The 22,540-nt window shown below is 56.7% G+C and overlaps 4 protein-coding genes across 21 annotated transcripts; 2 read left to right on the top strand and 2 right to left on the bottom strand.

The window, feature by feature from the left end:
* Positions 1–203: 203 nt before the first annotated feature.
* Positions 204–5,649, top strand: CD5 (CD5 molecule). Of its 2 annotated transcripts, none has more exons than XM_085063663.1 (10): positions 204–1,114; positions 1,678–1,716; positions 1,968–2,258; positions 2,339–2,401; positions 2,521–2,820; positions 3,795–4,082; positions 4,256–4,302; positions 4,756–4,809; positions 5,065–5,169; positions 5,248–5,649. In XM_085063663.1, exons 1-10 carry the CDS (start codon positions 802–804, stop codon positions 5,464–5,466), a joined length of 1,719 nt encoding a protein of 572 aa, XP_084919789.1. In that variant the 5' UTR covers positions 204–801; the 3' UTR covers positions 5,467–5,649. The 2 variants fall into 2 exon arrangements, with proteins under 2 accessions (XP_084919789.1, XP_084919791.1); XM_085063665.1 differs by having other exon boundaries at positions 688–1,114; positions 4,256–4,387; positions 5,248–5,471.
* A 276-nt stretch (positions 5,650–5,925) lies between these two features.
* Positions 5,926–12,899, bottom strand: VPS37C (VPS37C subunit of ESCRT-I). 3 transcript variants are annotated; one of them, XM_085063685.1, is made up of 6 exons: positions 9,981–12,899; positions 8,959–9,088; positions 8,260–8,364; positions 8,006–8,177; positions 7,700–7,782; positions 5,926–7,456 (listed from the first exon to the last, which is right to left on the bottom strand). In XM_085063685.1, exons 3-6 carry the CDS (start codon positions 8,350–8,352, stop codon positions 6,743–6,745), a joined length of 1,062 nt encoding a protein of 353 aa, XP_084919811.1. In that variant the 5' UTR covers positions 8,353–8,364; positions 8,959–9,088; positions 9,981–12,899; the 3' UTR covers positions 5,926–6,742. The 3 variants fall into 3 exon arrangements, with proteins under 3 accessions (XP_084919811.1, XP_084919813.1, XP_084919812.1); XM_085063687.1 differs by having other exon boundaries at positions 8,992–9,088; XM_085063686.1 differs by lacking the exon at positions 9,981–12,899 and adding an exon at positions 9,406–9,485.
* On the top strand, positions 10,667–15,063 carry LOC146437143 (pepsin A-like). Of its 3 annotated transcripts, none has more exons than XM_085063677.1 (9): positions 10,667–10,702; positions 12,920–13,076; positions 13,156–13,300; positions 13,472–13,589; positions 13,698–14,097; positions 14,218–14,334; positions 14,408–14,546; positions 14,630–14,722; positions 14,810–15,063. In XM_085063677.1, exons 2-9 carry the CDS (start codon positions 13,021–13,023, stop codon positions 14,957–14,959), a joined length of 1,218 nt encoding a protein of 405 aa, XP_084919803.1. In that variant the 5' UTR covers positions 10,667–10,702; positions 12,920–13,020; the 3' UTR covers positions 14,960–15,063. The 3 variants fall into 3 exon arrangements, with proteins under 3 accessions (XP_084919803.1, XP_084919805.1, XP_084919806.1); XM_085063680.1 differs by lacking the exon at positions 10,667–10,702 and having other exon boundaries at positions 13,698–13,816; positions 13,898–14,097; XM_085063679.1 differs by lacking the exon at positions 10,667–10,702 and having other exon boundaries at positions 12,919–13,076.
* Positions 15,064–15,424: 361 nt separating this feature from the next.
* VWCE (von Willebrand factor C and EGF domains) lies at positions 15,425–21,586 on the bottom strand. 13 transcript variants are annotated; one of them, XM_085063646.1, is made up of 20 exons: positions 20,974–21,554; positions 20,407–20,501; positions 20,240–20,329; positions 19,832–19,960; positions 19,635–19,751; positions 19,452–19,568; positions 18,995–19,123; positions 18,587–18,894; positions 18,419–18,512; positions 18,249–18,331; positions 17,958–18,045; positions 17,763–17,848; positions 17,496–17,613; positions 17,059–17,144; positions 16,801–16,897; positions 16,650–16,732; positions 16,409–16,499; positions 16,241–16,323; positions 16,048–16,138; positions 15,425–15,943 (listed from the first exon to the last, which is right to left on the bottom strand). In XM_085063646.1, exons 1-20 carry the CDS (start codon positions 21,414–21,416, stop codon positions 15,537–15,539), a joined length of 2,835 nt encoding a protein of 944 aa, XP_084919772.1. In that variant the 5' UTR covers positions 21,417–21,554; the 3' UTR covers positions 15,425–15,536. The 13 variants fall into 13 exon arrangements, 10 of the variants coding, with proteins under 10 accessions (XP_084919772.1, XP_084919775.1, XP_084919771.1 ...); XM_085063649.1 differs by having other exon boundaries at positions 17,059–17,100; positions 18,249–18,445; positions 20,974–21,557; XM_085063645.1 differs by having other exon boundaries at positions 17,763–18,045; positions 18,419–18,445; positions 20,974–21,557.
* Between the last annotated feature and the right edge of the window lie 954 nt (positions 21,587–22,540).

Genomic DNA, 22,540 nt, shown 5'->3' with positions numbered 1-22,540 from the left:
ATCCTATCCCTGGGATCTCAGGGCCTCCAGAGCCAGTCACAGCTCTGAGGGAAGGGCTGGATTCCACGCACCCCATATCCATGGGGGTAACACACTCCTGGATAACAGGATCTTTCCTAGAGGCACAGTATTCTGGAATGTTTGGGGTGAATCCCTGATTTCAGGTCAAATTGTGGGAATTTGGGCTTGCACACCTTCTGCTGAGTCCTGTGGGAGCAGGCCTGGGAATTGCACCCCTTTTCCAGGGAATTTTCAAAGCCAGACTGAGTGGGGGGCAGCTCCAGGACGCCCAGATGGGATATCCCAGCAGGGCCTGCTCCCACCAGGATCAGCAGGACCCCTGGGATAACAGGGATGGGAACAAGTGGTGGCTACAGGAAGTACCCAGATGCTGAGATCCTGCTCCAGGATTGGGGGATGGAGCACCCATGGATGGTGGAGCAGGATGGGATGGGATGGGATGGGAAGATCCATCCCTCTTTCCTTACAGCAGGAACACCACGGGGTCAATGGAAAACAGCTGCCTCATTAGCATGCCTGACCTGGATTCTGAGCAATTAATTAGGGCACAATCAATTAACTCTTCTGCCCTCACTGGGTCCAGCGCTGCTGGTGCCCCACGTGCCCTTGCTGGGGTGTAGGTTGTCCCTGGAATGCCAGAACCTGGGATATGCCTGGATAAAACTTTCCCCCATCACATGCCTAGGGGTTTTAGGTGATGCCAGGCTGGGTATCAACTCCTCTGCAGCCCTAGGGGGCTCAGGGGTCCCCAAATCTCCCTTGGCACTGGATATATCCACCATGCCCCTATCCCAGAGCTGTGGGCATGCCGGGATTTGTCAGGGGCTGAATCCCACAACCGTCTCACCCCTTTCCTCTCGTGCTTGGCAAGACCCGGGGAGGCAACAGAGCCCTCAAAAGGGCCCAGAGGTGACGTCGAAAAACCACAGAGGGAGGAAAAACAGCCGGTTCCTGCCCGGGCCCCCTCCCTCGCCTGCTCCGGGCTGGGCAGTGGAGGCGGCGGAGCCTCCGGAGCCCCCCGTGCCCCACATCCCTCCATCAGAGCCTATGGCAACCCAGCTGCCCATCCTGTGCCTCCTGCTGGGAATGTGGGGTGAGTATCAGGCACCCCGAGCTCGGCACATCCCTCAAATCTCGTGGCAGAATCCCCGCTGTTGTTTTCCCGCTCCGGGTGGGATTGGATTTGTGGAGTCACGGCAGCACCTTGAGTGAGCCGCAGTTTGGGGCTCGGGGTGGGCAATGCTCTGGTGACGCCCCCAAACCTCCACCCACCCCATCGGGGGATTCCCAGGGACCTCAGGATTGAGCCAATGGGCACTGGGGCAGCCAGCTGTTCCTCCATCCTCATTCCCAGCCAGCTCCTGCCCTTCCCTCAGTCCACATGGTGCAATTCCTGAATATTCCTCTCAGGAGCGGGGCTTATTAGCGGAAATTTGCAGGTCCCTTGTATTTTTCCAGCATCAAAGAACCCCCAGGAGATGGATGGGAAGGCAGAAAAATCACTTTTCCCCCTACAAAATCCCAGTTTTCCCACAAAATCTCCTATTTCCCCAAAACAACCGTCAACAGGCCAAGTGCTGGAGCTGCTATCCCAAACTCGGGGGTTTACAGGGTGGGAAGCGGGGACTGACACCCCATTTCCCTTCTTTCCCGCAGCCATCCCTGACCATGGAGGAGCCACCTGGATCCCTGGAGGTGAGAATTTGGGGAGCAGCCCCTTGGGAATGCCATCATGGCTTCATGAGCAAGGCAGGTGCTGGAGTTGCATCATCCGGAAGTGGAGCCACGGGGTCCAAGCTCAGCCCCACACATCCCCTCCATGCTCCCACTCCTTGTTCTGCTTCCCAAGACACCCCCCAAGGGCCTTTGCATTGTTTCCGGGGTGAAAGCCCACTGGGAAGGGAAGCCCCTAAAGGCAGTGTTTTCCCGGTTTTTTTTCCCCACAGTGCCCATCTTGAGACTTACCAGAGGTGGCTGCCGCTGTACTGGGATACTGGAGGTGAACTGGGAAATCCAGTGGAGACGTGTTTGCTGGGAAAGCGTGAGCATGGCCGACCTGGATTGGATCTGCCAGCGGCTGCAGTGTGGCCCTCTCACCTCTGAGCCCCTGGAGCTCATTATTCCCGGTGGGAAAGGTCCACACAGTAAGGCCACGCAGTGCAAGGAGATAGCAGGCACACTGGGATGCCACTGGGAGCTGGAAAACTGCACGGAGCACGTCATTGTCTCCTGCAGAGGTGAGCCTGGACACCCAGCCTGGCCACTTCCATCCCTAGGGATTATCCATGCCAATGTGGCTCCTCTTTTCCTATTCCAGAGCCAGTGAAAACCACTCCCAAGCCCCCATCGGCACCCCCAGCCACCACCCCGGAGCCTATGGGTAAGTGCCTCATCCCAGGGGATCCATGGCCTCAAATCTGGGGAGTTCCCACTAAATAACAGGGAAAAATACCATCCCAATCCGTAACACTTCCTCTTTTCCCCCCAATCCCTCTGCAGGACCCCCCAGGCTGCGGCTGGTGGACGGGAATTTCAGCTGCTCTGGCTTCCTGGAGCTGCACAAGCAGGGGCTGTGGGGGGCCGTGGCTAGCATCCCGAACATCTGGCCACAGCTGGTCACCCTCATCTGCCAGGAATTGCGCTGTGGCACTGCTGGGAACAGCCACAGTGAGCCCAATCCAGGGGTCCACCTGCCGGTGCAGTGGGAGGTGGTGGATTCCTGTGGGAGCCATTCCCTGCTGGACTGCTTCAACCGGACCAGCTCCCGGAGGAAAACGCCTGCTTTCATCACCTGCTCAGGTGAGAGCCAGCCTGGCGCATCCATGATTTCCTGCTCCGGTGGGATACCCCGGGGGGATTGTGGGGCTGGAGCAGGGAAGCAGTACTGTCCCTGTCTGCCCCACGGGTGCCATCCACCCACTCCCGCTCTTCCTCTCCGGGGTGCGAAGGCAAAACAGGAAATCTCGGTTCCTGGCAGTGTCGAGCAGGGCGACACTGAGAGGAGGATGAGCCGGGGAGAGAGAGCGGCCATGGCAGCATCCCAAATTCCAGCTGGGAGTGGGGAATGTAGGCAGGGACCAGGCTGTGAGCATCCTGCTGTGGGCAGCTCCCTGGGCAATTTCCATGCCTCAGGCATCTCCTCACTCCCATCATCTCCCTGCCTTAGGCATGTCCCCGAATATCTTCCCTGCCACAGGCATCTCCTGCCCTGAGCATCTTTGCCTTGCCTTGAACATCTCCCTGTCCTTTTCCACAAGCATTTCCCTGGAGATCAGCTCAGTACCAGCTCCATGGCACAGAGAGTCAAGCCACAGGAAGCAGGCCAATTCCCGGTTCTGCCATCTGTCCCAGCTGGATTCCTGTGGGATTTGGAGGTTTAACAGGCTGTGGCAGCTGGCAGAACTGGATTCTATGCTGCATTTCCCATGGGAAGAGTTCAAAGCTCCTCCATGCCTGGCTCTGGTTTGGCTCTGTCCCTGTCGCATGAAGGGAGATGCCAGGAGCATCCCTGTGCCAGGAGCATGTTCCAGTGGCATGCTGAGCCCCCAGGTATCCCTGTGGATTTCATCCCTGTCTGCCTGTAGGTCCAGCTCCTTTCTTACTCTGGATCTGCCTCTTCTTCCCAACAGATTGACCCCTCTTTCACTGGCTCTGACCTCTCTTCATGGATCTGACCCCAATCTTCCCAGGGATTTGATCCCTCTCCTTGTGGATTTCACCCTTCCCTGTGGATCCCACCCCTCTCCCCATGGATATGCTCCTCTCTTCCACAGATTCTCAGCCACGGGCACTGCGGAGGCTGGCAGCTGGCCCCACTCCCTGTGAAGGGGACATCCAGCTATTCCATGAGGGACAGTGGCGGGATCTGTGTGACTCTGGAGCAGCACAGCGAGCTGAGCGTGGCCAGCAGATCTGCCGGGAGCTGGGCTGTGGGAATCTTACTTCCAGCATGGAAATCCGGGAGCCTCCCTCGACGGGAGTCACCTGTGGGGTCGGTCCCCTGCACCTCTGCTGGCCCAAGCTTAGGAATATCCAGAGCTGCTCCCGGACCAGAGTCGTGTGTAAGCCATGGAATCCATCGGGTGCTGGGAGATGAAATTCCCACACCTATGGAATGGGCAGGGATGGGGGTGGATGCCATGTGGGATTTAGGATCGTGGTTGGGTAATGGTTGTTCACATCCTGGCACCAAGCTCCAGCTGGGCACATCCGGTGATGTCCATGTTATTCCCAGGCCAGGACTCGAAGCCGCTTCCTGCTGGGACATCTGCCGGAACCATTGTGAGCATCCTCCTGGCGCTGCTGCTTTTCCTCATCCTTTCCCTGATCTGTGGCCCTCCTGCCTACCGGAAGCTGATGAAGAGAAGTAGGGAACAACCTCGGGATCCTTATCTTCCTTTTCCTCCTCATCTTGCTCCGCCATCCCCACATGCCAGCTCAGGGCTGGCTGCTCCATGGATGCTTCCCAAAACTCCTTGGGAGGGATTTGGCTGCTCAGCCTGACAGATTCCCCCGTCCCATTATTCCCAAGCCTGTCCCACAGGGAGTGTGTGAGAAGGAAGGGGAATTAAGCTCTGAGTGCACACAAAAGAGCAGGTGGAGGATCCTGGGGGTGGGGGATTATGGGGGAGAGGGGGATTATTCGGGATGACATACGGGGCTGGCAGGGGGGAGAGCAGCCGGAGGAAGGATCGGGAAGATCCTTGGAGAGACAATTCCCCCTCTACCTTCCAGTCTCCAAGAAGAAGCAGCGCCAGTGGATTGGCCCCACAGGACTTAACCAAACAGGTGAGGAACAGCTCCCTGAGGAGCTGGGAATGGGATCTGGAGCTCTTGGGAGTGGATTTGGGGTCTGGGTGGGCTGTTCTCCCCTGGATTCTGGCACAAGGGCCCTGGATCTTGCTTCCTTTTGGGATATAACTCATCCAGGTGATCCCAGCCTGGAGCAGGGACCAGTTTTAGTCAGCCTCTTCCCAGGGTGTGTTTTTTCCCCTCCAAGCTGCTGTTCCACCCCCAAAATCCCAACCCCACTGTCTTTTCCAGTGTCTTTCCACCGCTCCAGCACCGCGCCGAGGCCTCGGGGACAGGGAGGGGACAACGACTATGCTCAGCCCCCCCAAAACAGCTCCCAGGTCTCTGCTTACCCAGGTAAGTGCTGGAAACAGCTTCTTCCCACTCCTTTTCCACGGATGTGCACCCAATGAGCTGCATCCATGCCTTCCACAGCCCTGGAAGGAGCATGCCGGCGCTCCAACCCTCTGGATAACTCCTCGGACAGCGACTACGACCTGCACTCTGCCTGCAGGGTGTGATTCCCTGCTTCCCAAAGGAGCTGATCCCTTCTCCCGCCTCAGTTTGGGGGACATGCCGGCATTCCAGTGCCCTTCCATGAGCACTTCCCAGCCTCCTTGTGGGAGAAAAAGGCTGTTGGGGTTTTTTTTTTAAGCTATTTATAGGAATTTAAGAGGCAGGCAGGGTGCAAGGAGCCCTTCACCAGCTTCTCCAAACCAGGATAAAGAGTTGGGATGATGGATAAAGAAAAGGCATGCGAGGGTGGGAATACTGGCTAAGAGTCCAAGATATTTAATAAGCAACAAATATAATAAAATTGGGGTTTTGAACTAATCACCCCTTGTCTTCTTCCTTCCATTATCCCACTTGTGATTCCAAACTCCTAGCCAGGAGGGAAAAGTGGGACAGGGAAACACATTTTTCTCTGCTTTTTATCTCAAAGATAAACCCCAGAAAAGCAGGAAAAATGGAGTTGAAGATGATCCTGGGAGGGGGTGAAAGGTTTCATTGATGAGATTCAAAGGAAATTGGATGCCAGGAAGGGATAAAGGGATCAATCCTCAGCCGGATGCTCTGTTGTTTCCCAAAGTAACCACGGCTGTGACTCCTGAGTGCAATTAATTCATCCAGTTTTATTACTCTAATTAATCCCAGGGATGGAATTGCTTCCATCAATCCCTCATCCTAGTCCATTAGTAATTGTTCCTTATAAATAACTTACAGGGATACAGGCAGGATGTGTAGGATAAAGTGCTGAGCAAAGCAAATCCCATTGCCATCGTTTGTCATTCCCTCCATTTCCAAGTGTTTCCTGAGAAGGGGGATGTGAGGAGCCCAAAAAACCACACAGGAGGTTGGGAATACCGGAGGCTGCCCAGGCCCAGGTGGGAATCAACGACTCCCACTGACAGCCACGGAATTGTTTGGGTGGAAAAGGATCTTAAGGATCAGCCACTTCCAAACCCTTTCCACTCTCCCAGGTTGCTCCAAGCCCCATCCAACCTGGCCTTGGACACTTGCAGGGATGGAGCAGCCACAACTTCCCAGGGAAATCTATTCCAGGGCTTTGCCACCATCACAGGGAAGAATTTCTTCCCAAAATCCTGTCTGAACCCACTCTCTGACAGTGTGAAGAAAGTCCCTCTTATCCCATCATTCCCAGTCCTTGTCCAAGTCCTCTTCCAGTTCTTATGGAACCCCTCTAGGCACTGGAAGGTGCTTCAAGGTTTCCCTTGAAAGCAGGAGGATTCTTCTCCTTGGATTTCTGCTGGGCTGGCTCTGCCTCTCGCTCCAACCTCAAGAGCTGCGACTTATTCCATGTAATTCCTTTGCACCGATGGATCCAGGAGCAACTCTCTGGGATCCCTCCTCTTCCTCAGTCCCCAAAAAAAGGAGGAATCAGCATAGGATGCTCCCCAGAAGTCCTGGATTAGTATCCAGGCCAGGTAGGACGCTGAGGGTTCGGAGGCGGGGGGTATCCAAAGGGTGGGGGAGGCCCAGAATAGGGAGCCTGCGTTGGGATCGGGAAATTAGGGAGAGGGGGCTGGGTGGGGTAGGGACACTGAGGTCTCCCTGTTCCAGGTGAGATGTAGGGAGAGTATCCCGGTCTGGCAGGGGGAGGAGAGGGATGGGGAGCAGGATAGGGTGAGGGCTGCGGTGGACCCCGGGATGGAGACCAGGAAAAGCCTCCCGAGGTGGATTTGGGATACCCTGGTGCGGAGCTGGCAACGGAAGCTGCTGGATATCCAGAGGCTGGAGGAAGCGGGTAGGGAAAGGTGGACTGGGAGCTGGGCTGGGAAGAAGCCACATGTCCCACAGTGACTGGAGATCCCGGGAATGGGGCAGGAGGCAGTGCTCCGTGGGCAGTGGGGCCGGGTGGAAGGGTCGGAGCCGGACTGTAGGGCAGAGGGAAAGCTGGAGATCCCGATGGGAAGGGTTTTGTTGGATCAGCAGGAACATGAGGAGGAGGAAGAGGAGGCTGAGAGTCCCTGGCACGCTCCTGGGATCCCTCCAACTTCCTCACGATCTCCTGCAGCTTTTCCACTCGGACCCGGCGCAAGTGGGACAACTTCCTCATCCCAGAAAACTGCTCCAGGAACGTCTCCAGGGGCACCTCACCCTCCAGGAATTTCTCAGCCATTTTCTGGAAGAGAGGAACAACCTTGGGCTCATCCCTGCATCCCTCTGCTCCTCTTCCCTAATCCCAATTTAGGTCTCTCCCCGACACATCCCAAGGAGCATCAACCACACACAAGGATGGATCCGGTTCTTTGGAGAAAACCCAGCAAACTCCAAAGATAGTCCATGACTTTAGGGATTTGGCTTAACTGCAAGAATTTGAGGATCAGTGACTGGAATTCCCAATGGATTTGAGCCCTGAACTCACCTCAGATTCCTCTTCAATCTTCTGGCTTTCCACCTGGAGGAGATCCAGCAAAGTCTGAGGCTGCAGTGCTGCTGAGAACTTCTCTGGGAAAACCAAGGAGGAAAAGAAAAAAAACGTGGAAAAATCACTATGACAGAACAGAAACCACAGAAAAACCAGCAGAGAGCCCAGAGGAATGGGCTTGGCAACTGCCAAGAGGGAAATCCAAGACGAATAAAACCCTCAGTTCTCCGGCAGCCAGAAAAAAGAGGGATATCAGTTTTCTAGGAAGCAGAATCCTTCCCAGGGGAAGATCCCAGCACTCACCCAGCCTTTCCTTCTGCTCCCTGCACCTCCCAGCCAGCTCCTGCAGCTCCTGGTATTTCTTGGAGAGGTCGTTCCGTCCCGTCTCCAGCGGCACCTGGAATTTCAGGTTCTGCTCGGCCAAGCTTCGGTTAGCAGCCAGGGCCATCTCCCTTTCCAGCTGGAGCTCCTGGACCTGTAGAATTTGGGATGGTGAGCAAGAGAATGGGACAAGGACACCCCATGGGAATGGGACGGAGCCCCCTCCTGGCACAAACCTCCTGGGATTCCAACGCCAAGCGCTCGATCTCCTGGGAATCCTCCTGCAGCTGCTGGAGCTCCTCCACTGTCCGGTTCCTCAGCGTGTCCATCCTCCTGGATTCCTGGGACATGGAAAAGGGAGCAAATCAATTCCCAAATTCAACTAAGAATAGGTTTCCAGCTGAAATGCAGGCTTGTTAAAACCCTTGGAGCAGCCAATTCCGTTAATGAAAAGGGAGAAATAAGATTCCCACCAATTCCTGCATGGGAGAAGACCTTTCCCCCCTTTCCAAGCCTATTGGGATGGAATTTTGTGGTGCCCGGTGTGTTTTGTCCACGAAAAAGCCACCCACAGCCCTCACTCACAAACAGCAGCTGGATGTCTCCATCTCATTCCAGAGCCCACCTCATTCCAGACTCCATCCCACCCCAGGTTCCCATTCTGCCAAGGAAACCGGGATCTGGCCATTTCCCACTATGCCCACAGAGTGGGGAAGGACCTCAGGGATCATCTGTTCAAATCTTTCTGCCACAGAAAGTGATGAAACAACAGAAAAACCAAGGGAATTCGTTTCCCTGCATCATATCCATGATTTATCCCAAGCATTCCCAGCTGTCTGACATATTTAGCAAGTATCCTGTGTCTGGTGTAAATTCCAAGAGGTGGGATGGAATAATATGGGAATGCTCCCAAAAAACAAGGAAACACAACACACCTGCGCTGTCCTAGTCTCTCCCAGCTCTTCTACCTCTCATCCACGTGGAACATCCCAAAGATATCACGCCGGGAATGCCGCAACAGCCACGCTGAGGCTCAGGGTTACCTAATCCGCGATCCAGATAAACCTGTCCGTGGGAAAAACTGGGAATTAAGTCCCGCGCTGCAGGTGTGGGGCGCAAATCACTTGATTTAGGTTTTTTGTGGAATATTATCGAGGTTTCAAGGAGTTTAAGAGGGAAAAGAGGGAATGGTGGGAGTGGGAAAGCTCGGGGTGGGCTCAGGGAAACATCCACAGGCGCTCAGGACGGTGGACGCAAAGGGCCGTACACCTGCCCGACAGCAGCGTGCGCCGTGCACGCCGCGACCAGCCGGAACAGCGGCATTATCCGCGTTATTCGCGTTATTCGCGTTATTCCCGTTGCCGGCCCTCTCCCGAACTCACCCCGGCGCCGCCGGGACCCTCCGCCCGCCGCAGCTTCCTGCTTCCGATACAAACCGGAAGTGGGCGTGGCCACCGCGGGCGGGAGGAGCGACTGCTCCCCCTCCCGGCGTGAGGGGCGTGGTTCCTCCCAGCGCCGCCATGTTGGGGGGGGCGGGAGCTGTGATCAATTTAATGGAATTTTTAAATTAATAATCGCTCTTTGGCTACCCGCGGGGCTCTCCCCGAGCTGTAGCTGCTCTAGGAATTATATCCTTCGTGGTTAGGGGGTGCAAGTGTCTCCGGGAGAGCTGGAGAGGGGTTTTGGAGAAGGGTGTGGAGTGATAGGGAAAGGGGGAGCGGCTTCACATGGACACAGGGCGGGTTTAATTTGGAAATTGGGAATAAATCCTTCCCTGTGAGGATGGCAAAGCAAGGTGTCTAGAGAAGCTGCGGTTGCTCCACACCTGGAAGTGTCCAAGGCCAGGTTGGAGTGGCTTACGAAGCACATACAGACCGCGGCGACATCGCAAAAATTCATAAAATGTCGGGTTTTTCCAGCTAGATCCAAGGGATCAAAGCAAATTCCTCTGGGATACCTAGATTAGCTCCTCCTTGCATGAAACGGGAATATTCCTGAGAAAGCTCCAGCCCCATCACCTGCTCCATAAATCCAGCTTTTCCAAATGCTCCACTTTTCCACCCGTAATTCCGCACACATTCCCAAAATGCAGGCAGGGATGATGCTGGGGAAGAGCTCCATGATTTCTGCTCCTTCAGGAGACTCTGGAAGGCTGGGCAAGGTCACCCAGCTGTTCCAGAAGTGCTGAGCTCTGGGAAAGGCACCTCTGCTCCCGTCACCTGAGACCTGTTGTGTAATAAATGGGAGTCATGTGGTCCCAAATAATTCCGGATATATCAAGGACAGTTTGTCCCAGAGTAGCTGATAACCAGGTCGAAGCCCCAGTGCTATGGGGCAGGAAAGGGCTTTGACTTTCCAAAGGAAAAAAAATGCATTTTCCAGGCTTCTTTTGGAGCAGTTTCCACAGACCTGGAAAAGCTGGAAAATGTTTAATTAACATTTTGTATTAAAAAATAAGGACTGAGGAGAGGGAAAGTTGTGTTTGGATTTCCATGGAAGAAATGGGAAAATACCCATTTAAAAGGGTTACCCAGAAATAAATTTGGGATAAACAGGGGTTTTTTGGAAGGATATTCCCATTATCTGCTTATTAATATCCTTAATTAACACAAAAGATGGTTCCACATGTTTTTTTCCCTCGTATGGTATTTTAATTCCAGCCAAAATCACCCACGGCAGGTAGGAAAAGGTGACCTGAATACCCTGAGGTCCCGTTCCAGCAGAATTCCATTCCCACAAGGATCAGCCAACATCCCTGGGCTTCTTTGATAAGTTAATTAAATATTTTTAATCCAATCCCGGAAATCTGACACCTCGGGAGCGTCAGATTTCCCTCCTTTCATCTGACAGCTCCGATAAAGCACCCGGGTGATAAAAGCCTTTAGGGAAGGGACAAGAAAAACTGGGAACAGGGCCTGGAAAAGTTGACTTCCTTAATCCATTCCCAAGATAAGCTCTGTCTCCACAAGGGGATTTTTTGGGGAGGCTGCACAGATAAAATTAAGGAAGTTTGATTAGAACAGGTTTGGATGTCCCAAAAGCTGAGAAAGTTCCTGTTTGATCCATAGGGTGATTCCTGTGGAAGTTAAATTCATTCCAAGGGGTGTTTCCACATCAAAATGATGTTAAAATCTGCATTTTCCTAGTAAAATCCCAAGATTTGGGGGTGTTGTTGCCCAGAAATCCTCACCCAGAACCGGCTGCATCAACCCTCAGGAAAAACTTCCAGATCCATCTTTCCAGCTGGGGGGTTTTGGGATATCCCCATGCTTTGGTGTCCTCTGGTGCTGAGGAAAGCTGTGGCAGAGAGCCACCTGCTCCCATCCAATGGGCTCCCAGCACCGGTGTGGATTATTCCAGGATCCAGCATCTCAATCCCTCCATTTCCCCACCAAGGTTGGGAAAATCCAGGATTTCTCTCTGAGGAAGCCATTTCACATCCTAAAAGGGGTTATTTTTCCAGCCTCCCACATTAAATTCTGGATTTAATTAGTGCTAAATAGTATTTCCCATTTTTTCCCAGTCCTGAATTCCACAGCTTCTCCCCTCTGTGGATATCATCCATCCAAAAATCCATCCCTGTTGGATCCATTGTTCTGCTTTGCTGAGATTTACCAGCAGCACAATGAGCTTGTCCTAAAACTTCCCATAATTGGGCAAATATTTTTTTTTCCATTGACAAAACAGGGATCCTGAACCCTGGAGATGGCAGTTCTGGGAATTCAATGGATAAACAGCTCTGGGAAAACTTAATATTTTTTTTTCTCTCCTATTTTGGCAAAAAAAGGTAGGAAACTTAGTAGCTCCAAAATCTAGAGGGACATATTTCAGGTTAGTTTTTCCAGCCTGGCTTTGGACACTTCAGGGATGGGGCAGCCACAGCTTCTCTGGGAAATCCATACCAGGGCCTCACCGCCCTCACCAGGAAGAGTTTCTTCCCAATATGCCATCTAAATGTCCTGTTTTCCAGTTTTGACCCTTGTCCTGTCACTCCATTCCCACGTGCAAAGTCTCTGAACTGGGGGAAAACTGGGACAAGCTGGGGGAAAGCCAAGCTCTGGATGCCTCTGGACAAAGGTCACTGGAGTGGGATTGGGCGTCTTGGCTCTGGTCATGGCACCACGTGCTGGATCTGTGGCTTCTGGAACGGTCACCTTGTCCTGGAGGAGGCTGGAGCTGGCATTCCTCCCTTGGAATCAGCCCCATCCCAGCTCAGAATGATAAAAGAATCCGAGGTTACGACACTAGGTTGCGTCGGGGGAATGAAATTAAGAACAACCTGGATGGGGGATGTTGGGAGAAAAGGGATGGAACACTGGATTATCCCTGAGGGAGAAGGGCGAATGGGATGTATTGTAGGGGGCTGGGAAGGAGAAGGGCTTGGCTGAATCCCAGAATGGAAAATCTGGACCTGACAGCCTGAAAATCCTTCATGGAGCCTTGGCAAGAGGAGAAGGATCTGGAGAGACCTTGAAGCCTCTTCCAGTGCCTTAACAAACTCCAAGAGAGTTGGAGAGGGACTTTGAAAAGGCCTGGAGTGACAGGACAAGGGGGAATGGCTCCCTACTACCAGAGGACAGGGATAGATGGGATATTGGGAAGAAATTCTTCCCTGCTGGGGTAGTGAGGCATTCCTGGGAGTGGATTTCCCCGCGAAGCTGTGGCTATCCCATCCTTGGAAGTGTCTGGATCAAACCCACCAGCGGAATCGGGGTAGTCCAGGGGACAAACACAACCCCACGTATCCGTCAGATCCCACAGAATAACCAGGAGCACTTCCTGCCTATCCCATCATCCCCATAGCCTGAATTCCCCCCAGGAATATAGGGATCCCCCAGCTTGACATTCCCTCACCCCTCCCGGCCTTCCTTAAGGACATTTTGATAACCATCCCAGGAGCAGTTTGCTTTGCTTATCGGGGCCTCCGGCCAAACACTGGAGCCAGGATATAAGGAGCAGGGCCAGGATCAGAGGCATATTTTCCGTGAGCTCCCACCATGAAGCTGCTCCTGCTCCTCGCCCTGGCGGCCCTGGCCCAGGGCTTCCAGACCAGGTGAGCCCCGGGGGGTCCCCAAAACAGGGATGTGGGATTGGGAATCATCCCAGTGACGCATCCTGGTCCCTGTCCGCAGGGTGCCACTGAGGAGGATGAAGTCCCTGCGGCAGAGGCTGCAGGAGCAGGGATTGCTGGAGAGTTACCTGGAGCAGCATCACTACAACCTGGCTGCCAAGTATTTCCCCGGCATTGCTGTGGAGCCCCTGGAGAACTACATGGATGTGAGGGGCTGGGACCGGGGAGCACAGGGGGGCACTGGCCCATTATCCATCCCACTATCCTATTATGTATCCCTTTAACCCCTTAACCCATCCCAATAACCCCTTATCCTCTCCCCATCTCAATAACTCTTTCCCAATCCCACTAAGCCCTTCCCAACCCCATTCCAACAGGATGAGTACTTCGGCACCATCTCCATTGGGACCCCACCTCAGGAATTCACCGTGGTCTTTGACACTGGCTCCTCCAACCTCTGGGTTCCCTCCATCTTCTGCTCCAGCCCGGCCTGCAGTAGGTGTCTGGAATGTGGCTGTAATGTGTCCTTTGGGAGCCCTGGATGGCTCTGCCCAGTCTTTCCCAAGGGACATCAGGCAATCCCCCTCCTTCCCACCCTGACAGGGAATCACAACCGCTTCAATCCCGCTGAATCCTCCACATTCCTCAGCACCAACGACACCCTGTTCATCGCCTACGGCACAGGAAGCATGACCGGAGTGCTGGGATACGACAATGTCAACGTACGGCTGGGCACTCCAGCCCCCTCATCCCATGAGATCGCATGGGATCATGCCCAATCCACACCTGTCTCCCTCTCCCAGGTCGCCGGGATTAACGTCCGCAACCAGATTTTTGGACTGGCTGAGACGGAGCCAGGGGATTTCTTCTACTACACCCCCTTCGATGGCATCCTGGGATTGGCATTCCCGAGCATTGCCTCCTCTGGAGCCACCCCGGTCTTTGACAACATGATGATGGAAAACCTCGTGGATAGGCATCTTTTCTCTGTCTACCTGAGCAGGTAAATCCCAGCCAGAGCTGCTGAGTATTTCTCCCTTTTCTCTTGCACCCGCCCTGTTTTCCAGTGGGAATGGGGGTGGTGACAGGGTGGAAACTGCCCCGGATGGATCCCCCTTTCCAGGGACAGCCAAGCTGGCAGTTTTGTCCTCTTCGGTGCCATCGATCCTTACTACACCACCAATGGCATCTCCTGGATCCCGCTCTCCGCCAAAACCTACTGGCAGATCAGCATGGAGAGGTATTCCTGGTATTCCCTGCCCTCCAGCCAGTGTTTTGGGGAGTCCAGGCTCACCCTGCCTCCCTGTTCCCAGCGTGTCCTTTGATGGGGCTCCGGTGGCCTGTTCCTCGGGATGCCAGGCCATCGTGGATACAGGAACCACTCTGTTGGCTGTTCCCATCCGGGCCCTCCGGACCCTCCTGAGCCGCCTCGGCGCCAGCTCCAGTGGTGAGGTGAGGTCTCAGGATGCTCCCTAGGGATTTTATTCCAGCTGGAATGGTCACTTACCTCCCTGTTGCTGCTGTGTTTCCCACAGATCAGCTGTGAAGCTGTCCGCAACCTTCCTGACCTCATCTTCCACATCCACGGCAAAGAATTCCCGGTGCCACCCAGAGCCTATGTGTTAAGGGTGAGCATCCCACTGGGTTTGGGTTTGTGGGGATACAGGGAGAGATCCGACAGCTGGTGACCACCCCATTTCATGTCCTTGGAGCAGAGTAACGGGTACTGCAGCCTGGGATTGCAAGGCATGGATGTTCCTACGGAGGAGGGCGAGCTCTGGATCCTGGGGGACGTCTTTATCCGGGAATATTATGTTATCTTTGACAGGGCCAACAACAAGGTGGGGCTGTCCCGGCTGCCCTGAGCTGGGATGGGGTTCCCAGATGTTCCCAACTTGGTGGCTGGCAGGGCTTGTCCCTTTCCCAGCGCTCCTGCCACCACTGAGGACAATAAAGGTGTGGAGAAGCCCCCCTGTGCCATGTCTCTCTGGGAAAGGGCACTGTGTCCCTGGGAATGTGGTGTGGTCCCTGGTGCCACCCTCAGTGGAACCCCTGAAGGATTGTCCCTGTGCCCCCAGGATGGGAGCCTGGATGTAGCTCTGCTCATCTCTAGAGAGCTCGCAGCCTTGGAAGCCTCCTCATTCCTGGGGAGCCTTGGGGACCTGGGGCAGGACATGTTCCTCCTGTCCCCAAACCCCCCACAGGGTGAGGGGGCTGAACGCCTCCAGCACTGCCCTCATCATCCTGGGAAGCCACTCATCCCAAAATTCCCAGAGGACGAGCCCCGGGGCTCCATGTGCTGGTGGGTGCAGGGATGAAGGGACAGGGAATAAATACCAGAGTGACTTTATTGGTATCAGGGGGACAGTTGCCCCCTCTCCAGGGCCAGGCCTGCTGGTCCTGCAGACCCCCTTTTCCTCCTTTCCTTCATCCTCCTCCTCCTCAGGGCATTCCAGGCACACCTGGCGCCTGGAACTTGGGGCTGTCCAGTGGCACCACAGAGGGATCCTCATTCCCGGGGAATCTCTGAGCCTCGGGGCTGCCCATGGGATCAGGGGGAGCTGTGGCCTCACAGGGGAGGTCGGGGGGCGCAGTGGGTGCCGAGGAGGATCTGGAGGGACTTGGAGTGGTTGGAGGGGGCTTCCCGGGCCCCCAAATCCCTGGAGAGGTGCCGAGGGGGAGTGTGGTGGGAAGCAGGAGCTGGGCCAGGCGGTGGCGGTGGGGGTGAGGCATGCCAGGGGGTGGATCTTCAGGGACTGGGGACTGGGATGAGGATGGGGACTGGGATGAGGTTGGGGGTGAGGATGGGGACAGGTCACTGCCCTGCAGCGGGAGCCGGATGTCTGTGGCTGATGGAGGGAGGATTTTGGTCAGCACCCACCTCTTTCCCAGGACCCCCAGTCCGGAGTGGGCACATCCAAGTGCCCGGGGATGGATCCGGGGATCCCATTACCTGGGCAGGATGGGCAGCAGCCCACAGGCAGCACGGGGGTGTCGGAGCAGGAGCGGGGGCACGGGCCCTCCTCACATCTCACCTCTCCAAGCTGGGGAAACAGGGATCAGCCAGCCCTGCCAGCCCTTCCTGGGATCCAATGGCACCGGCTCGGGCACCCCATGAACACGGGCATCCCATGGGAATGTCTCACTTGGCAGGTGCAGCGGGTACAGGGCTGACCCTCGGGAATGAAGCTCTGGCCATTCTCCACCTTCCTGCCCTGGTAGTTGCAGTCTGGGGGGAGCAAAGTCCAGGGTGGGGGGCTCAGCGGGGATTTTGGGGCGTTCAGGGGGATTTTGGGTACTCCCCAAGCTCGTACCCTCACAGACAGGGCAGCACCGGCCCTCGGGGTGGAAGGGGTAGGAGCACACGATGGCACATTCCAGAGGCGAGCAGGCCACCGAGCCCAGCTGCGAGAGACGGGAGAGACCCCCGAGGGCCGGGCGTTAGGAACCCCGGAGCGCCCCCGGAGCTTTTCCCTGCAACGGAGCCAAAAACCGGGCTTCAGCCCACGGGGCGGGAGCGGCAAATCCTCTGGGAATGCCCGGCACGGCCCTCACCAGGCAGATGCAGCTCAGGCAGGGATCCAGCGCCGACGGGAAGGTTTCGTTGTTGGAAAAGATTCTCCCCATGTAGGTGCAGCCTGCAGGAAGAGGGGGTCAGGTGGTCCCCGGGCGGCTCAGAATCCAGGGATTCCGGGCACGCCCTCACCTGCGGAGCAGTCAGGGCAGCACTGCCCGGGAATGCGGATGGGATAAGGACACGTCTCCACGCAATCCGTGCGCTGGCAGCTCACGGAGCCGTCTGCCTGCAGGCGGGAACACCCTGACAGACACCTCGGGATTCCCGGACCCACCGCATTTGGGGCTCGCCAGGCCACGGGCATCCCGAGGGCGGGAATGGGGCAGGAGCCGTGCGCCGGGGCAGGAATAGGGAAGAGGGAATGAAGCAGAGCAGGTTCTCATTCACCTGGCAGATGCATAACTCACAGGGATCGCCCGGAGACCAGATCTGTCCAACAGGAAACTCCACGCCGTTGTCATCCAGGAAGCAACCTGGGTAGGATCCCTGTTCCCAGCTGTCCCGTAAAACCTACCCTTCCTGTCCCCAGGGGTTCCCACCCTCCTTGTGCCCAGGTATTCCCCATCGCCCACCCTTCCCAATATCAACTATCCCCACATCCCACCTAAATTGTGTCCCCCACATCCCACCCTGCCCTTCTCCACATCCCATCCCCAACTATCCCGACATCCTCCTCCCCCCATCCCCAAGTGTCCCCCACATCCTCTCCCACAGTTGTTCTTCCCATGCCATGCCATTCCCCTTTCCCCCAGCTTTTCCCCACCATCCCTCTCCCTGACCCTCCCTGCCTATTCCCAGCCCGTGTGTCCCTCATCCCAACTCACCAGCGGGGGCCGGAGGGTCCCGGCAGGTGGAGCAGCACTGCCCAGGACCCAGGTGCCGCTGGTGCTGGGGACAATCCAGCACAGGGCAGGGGGTGAAGGAACATTCCACCTCCCCTCTCTGGGAACATGGGAATGGGTCACCTGCTGTCCCCTCTGCCAGCCCAAATCAAAGCCAGGGTACCCCCAGAAGGTGCAGGGAAGTGCTGGAGCATCCCTGGGGACCCTCATCCTTGGGAACACTCATTCCTGGGGACATCCAGGACCCACCTGGCAGACGCAAGTGGTGCAGTCATCCCTGTCCAGGCTGAACCGGGCTCCATGCATGTACGTGCGTCCCCGGAAATTGCACTTTTCTGGGAAAAGGGGAGGCAGTGGGGCTGGAGTACCAAGCACAGCTCTTCCCAAACCCCCAGCCCAGGCTGGAGGTGCCCACACCTCCCAGACTGGGGGTCCCGGGATCACCTGGAGTGCAGGAGCAGCAGTCAGCCAGAGAGGGGCTGGGGCAGGATCCTGGGGGGCATTCCGGGGAGAGGCAGGAGACATTCCCGGCCTGTGGAGGGGAGCCAGGGGCTGGGAAAGAGGACCCTGATCCCCCCCATGGAGGGATGATGGGAGGGTGTTATGTGCTCCAGAGCATCCCAATCCATGGTTGAGCCAGAATGTAGAGTGATGAGGGTCCCCAGGGATAAGGATTTCTGGGGCTGGGAAGTTCCCAGGGATGAGGGGGGAATCTCCCATCCCAATCCAGCTCACCAAGCAGACGCAGATGGTGCAATTCCCATCGGATGGGGAGAAGACGTCACCCTCGGCCCTGGCCACCCCCTCATGCAGGCACCCTGTGAGCCATGGGGGTCAGGGGCAGTCCTCTGGGAATTTGGGGGAGCCATCCCGGGAATTGGGAGGTCAGGGGGGCTGTGACTCACCCATGCAGGTGGGGCAACACCCCCCAGCTGGAGCAGGAAGCGGGTGGGAGCAGGGAATGGAGCAGCTCACGGCATCACAGAGGACTTGCCCCCCCTTCCAGGAAATGCCATGGCTCATCCCAGGTCGGGATGGTGCCATGGGAAGGGGTGGGAGGATGGGATGCTCACCTGGCAGGTGCATGTCTGGCATGCTGGCTCTGTCCAGTGTGCGCCAGGCTCCCGAGGGATCCCCCGGTGCCAGCAATGAGGGGATGGTGGGATGGAGGTGCCAGGGGCTCCCACGGCATGTGGGGATGGCTCGGGGGATAGGGATGGAGAGGAGGAAGGGAATTGGGTACCAGGAGCTGCCACAGGGATATGGGGAGAGGGGGAGCCCCTCGGGAGCAGGTGGGAGCCGGGAGGGAGCAGGACGAGCGTGGGTGGATGCTGCAGGGATTGCAGGATGGGCGATGGGGCCAGGATGGATTTGGGATACCCTAGGAGGGAAGTCAATAAGAGATAGACATCACTTGGGGCAGGCAGGGAGATGGGAGCATTCCACTCTACTCTCCCCAGCCTGGAGAAGGACATGGATACCTTCACAGGACACCCTGTCCACGCTGAGCCGGTATCCAGGGTGGCAGGAGCAGCGGAAGCTGCCGGGAATGTTGTGGCAGCTGTGCTGGCATGAGCGGCGTGCGCCCAGCTGCCGGCACTCATCCACATCTGCGGGATAAGGGAATGTGGCACGAGGTGCTGCACCCCAGGATGTGGCCCAGGGAAGAGCCTGGAGCACTGGGATGGGCCCTCAGCATGGCCCACACAGGGCTGAGGATGAGGTGGCAGCAATGTGGGGTGATAAACACCTCCAACCTTTGGGATTCACGGCATGGAGAGGAATGAGGGATAAGCATGGTGCCCGCACATGCAGGGGCTCAATGGCCACCTCCATCCCTTGGAATTCAAAGCATGGAGTGAGAAGGGGGTCTGGTACAGTGCTCAGGGCCACCTCCATCCCCAGGATTGATGGGAAGAGACCCATCATTGTGCTCACCCACGCAGGAATGCCGATTCCCATGGAGGTGGTATCCGGGGTGGCAGGAGCAGCGGTAGCTGCCCACACTGTTCTCGCAGCGGTGCTGGCATGGCGTGGCCTGGCATTCATCCATGTCTGGGGGTTGAGATGAGGGTCAGGATCCCTCAGGAGCCCCAGTTGCCTCCCCGGGCCCCTGCGCACCCCGGCAGCTGCGGCGGTCGGCGGAGAGCTCCTGGCCGACTCCGCACTCGCAGGCAAATCCACCCTCCGTGTTCACACACGTCCCCTCACAGGCTGCACTCCGGCACTCATCGATGTCTGGGGGGACAAAGGGAACAACTGGATTTGGCATGTGGGCACCACGGAGATGCCTGCTCCCATCGGGATATCCCGCTCACCAGTGCAGCGGACGCCATTGGCCATCTCTGCCATGGAGAAGCCAATGGGGCACACACGGGCAACCTCCTGGCAGCCACCATGGTTACAGGACAGGTCACAGCCGTACTCCCCACATGTTCCCGGTGGCTCTGGAACACAGACATGGCGTCCACAGGGCACCCAGGCCACACTGGGACCACCTGCTTCCCACCTTGCTCCATGGATCCCCCAGGGATGTGGACAGTGTCGGGGAGAGGTGACAAGGAGCCACAGTCACCTCCATCCGCTGGGATTTGTGGCATGGAGAAAGAAAGAGGGTTGGGCATGGTGCCCATAGGTTCATGGCCATGTCCATCCTTTGGAATTCATGGCATGGAGAGGGAAGGGCATCCAGCATGGTCACCTCTCCCAGCATGCCTGGGAAGTACCTGGGCAAGTGATTCCCTGCTCTCCATCCGGGCACATGCAAAGGTTGGGAGCGATGCAGGAGCCACCGCCGCAGCCGAAGGAGCAGAGCGCTGTAGGAATGGGAATGGGAGGGAGCTCTGGGCATGGGAACAGGACTCCCATCAGCCCCCCAGGTCCCCATACTCACGCAGGGTGCACTTCCCACTGCCAGGGGACAGCATCCAGCCGGGACAACATCCGCTGCCGGAGCTCAGGAAGCAGACGTGGGGCCCCACACGGCGCCTGTGGGACACCAGAGCCTGAGGCCACCCTGTCCCGAGCCCCCTGCACAGAGCAAAGGTCCCAGGAATGCAGTGATGGGGACAGCGGGAGCAATCAGGATGTGCCCATGTGCCGGGAAGCAGAGGATCATGGCATGGATCAGAGGAAGGATAAGGTGGGACAGAGAGGGGACAATCACTTCCCAGCCATTCCGAACATCCCAGCACACGGTGATGGGAGAAACGTCCCCTGGCTAGAGAAGGGTGTGGGGAGCAGAACAGGGATGTGGGGAGAAGGACAGGGATGAGAGGAGCAAGGTCATGCTCCCCTGCACCCGGGAAGAGGGAGGGAATTGTGGGGTGCCAGCCCCTCCAGCTGGGACGCCTTTCGCCAGCCCTCCTGGAGCTGGAGGTAGGGACAGCCAGAGCTCAGCACGCTGCCCATCCCAGGTGTAGCTGGAGGAGGGAGAAGGAAAAGGGGGGGATGCAGCTACCTCTCCACAGCAAAGCTCGCCGGCTTCTTCCTCGCGGGATACACCCTGCCCTGACCGCTGGAGAGGAACAGGGACACACAGGCAGCCTGGAAGAGCAGCTCCACCAACATGACAGGCGGCTCCAGCTCGTCCTGGCTCCCGCCTTCCCGCCTGCCTTCCCGCTGGCCCTTGGCCCTGCTCCTCCTCCTCCCGCCGAGCCGGGAACAATGCGGGATTGGAGGGGGGCGAGAGCGGGGGTGTCGCCAGCGGCACCCCCCCCCAAATCCACACGGGGGGTCTGGGGTCATCCCGAGGTTGTCCCGTTCACCTGGGGAGAGTGGTGTCATCCCGGCCATTCCCACCCTGGCTGCGGGCTGGAGAAGGGGGTCCCCTTCAGGCTTGGGAAGCAGTGGGAAAGGCGTCCCCCCTTCTCTCCTTTTCCACATCTGGCAAAGTTCCGGCATGGCCTCTCCCCACCCCTCCTCCTCCTCCTTCTCCTGAAGGCACTGGGCTGCCTTCCCAGCCCTGCACAGGGACCCACGCAGTGGAGAAAGGGGCCAAGCAGAGCCGGGATGGTGGCATGCATCCAGGAGGGAAAGGGATGCTGCAGGACAACCTGCTTCGGTGACCCCAGACCCCCCTGGGCCCCTCGCCCCCATCCCAGGGCAGGGAATGAAGCAAAGGTCAGAGGCAGGTAAATGATTGATCCCATGGAGCAAAGGGCGGTGCTGCCTCCAAAATTCCCAATCTGGCATGGACTTCTCCCCACAAAATTCTGCCCAAGGGTTGGGATCACTCTGGCAGCCCCCTCCCAAATTAGAGCCACAGCAGAGGGGTCACGCTGTTTTTTTTATGAACCCCAGTGTGGCCAGGGGAAGCTCCTGTCCTAAGGGAATGTGATCCCAGATGCCTGGGAGGCAGCTGCAGCTCCAGTGGCAGTGGATATTCTGCTTCAACCCTGACCAGTGGCACTTTTATGCCAAAAAGAGCAGGGTGCCAACATTGCATCAGCACCCCCAGTTTTAGTGGGAAAAGGAGAGCACTTCCAGGATCAGGGCTGTGCCACTCCCTGAGCCTGCCAAATTTTGGGAACAAGCTGCTCCAGGCAGGTAAACAGAGCCTGAGGTAATAAAAGCAGGAGCACAGAGTTCAAAGTCACTCCCTGCTGCCCCAGCTCTGGGAAGAGATGTCCAAATATAGTCTTCTCGCTGCGGCCTCCTCAGAGAATCTGGGATGGAAGTGGGAGCCAGGGATGCTTCCAGCACAATCTGTCTCTGGGAGGGAAGGATTTGGGGAAAACTCGTACAGAATGGGACTTGGAGGAAGCTTAAGTAGGAGTTACAGGAGAGACCCAGGCTGGAGAGAGCTTGGGAAGATCCAGTATAACCCCCAAATTCCATGAGAGATGTGGAAGAGGTGGGAGACCAGAAGGAGAATTATAAATGAGCAGCCAGAGGCTGAAAAATCCATGTTTCCCAAAAACTTCCATTAAAATCTGCCTCTCCAGCCGCTCACAGCACCACAGGCAAGCAGGCAAGGAACTAAAATTTCCTACAAATCCAAGAAAAGCCAGAAAAATGCACCTGGA

Source organism: Lichenostomus cassidix, chromosome 5 (assembly GCF_008360975.1).
Source record: "Lichenostomus cassidix isolate B80296 chromosome 5, HeHo_3.0, whole genome shotgun sequence".
Lineage (NCBI taxonomy): Eukaryota > Metazoa > Chordata > Aves > Passeriformes > Meliphagidae > Lichenostomus > Lichenostomus cassidix.
The sequence above is the reverse complement of the archived record's forward strand: the minus strand, read 5'-3'. Positions and strand labels throughout refer to the sequence as shown.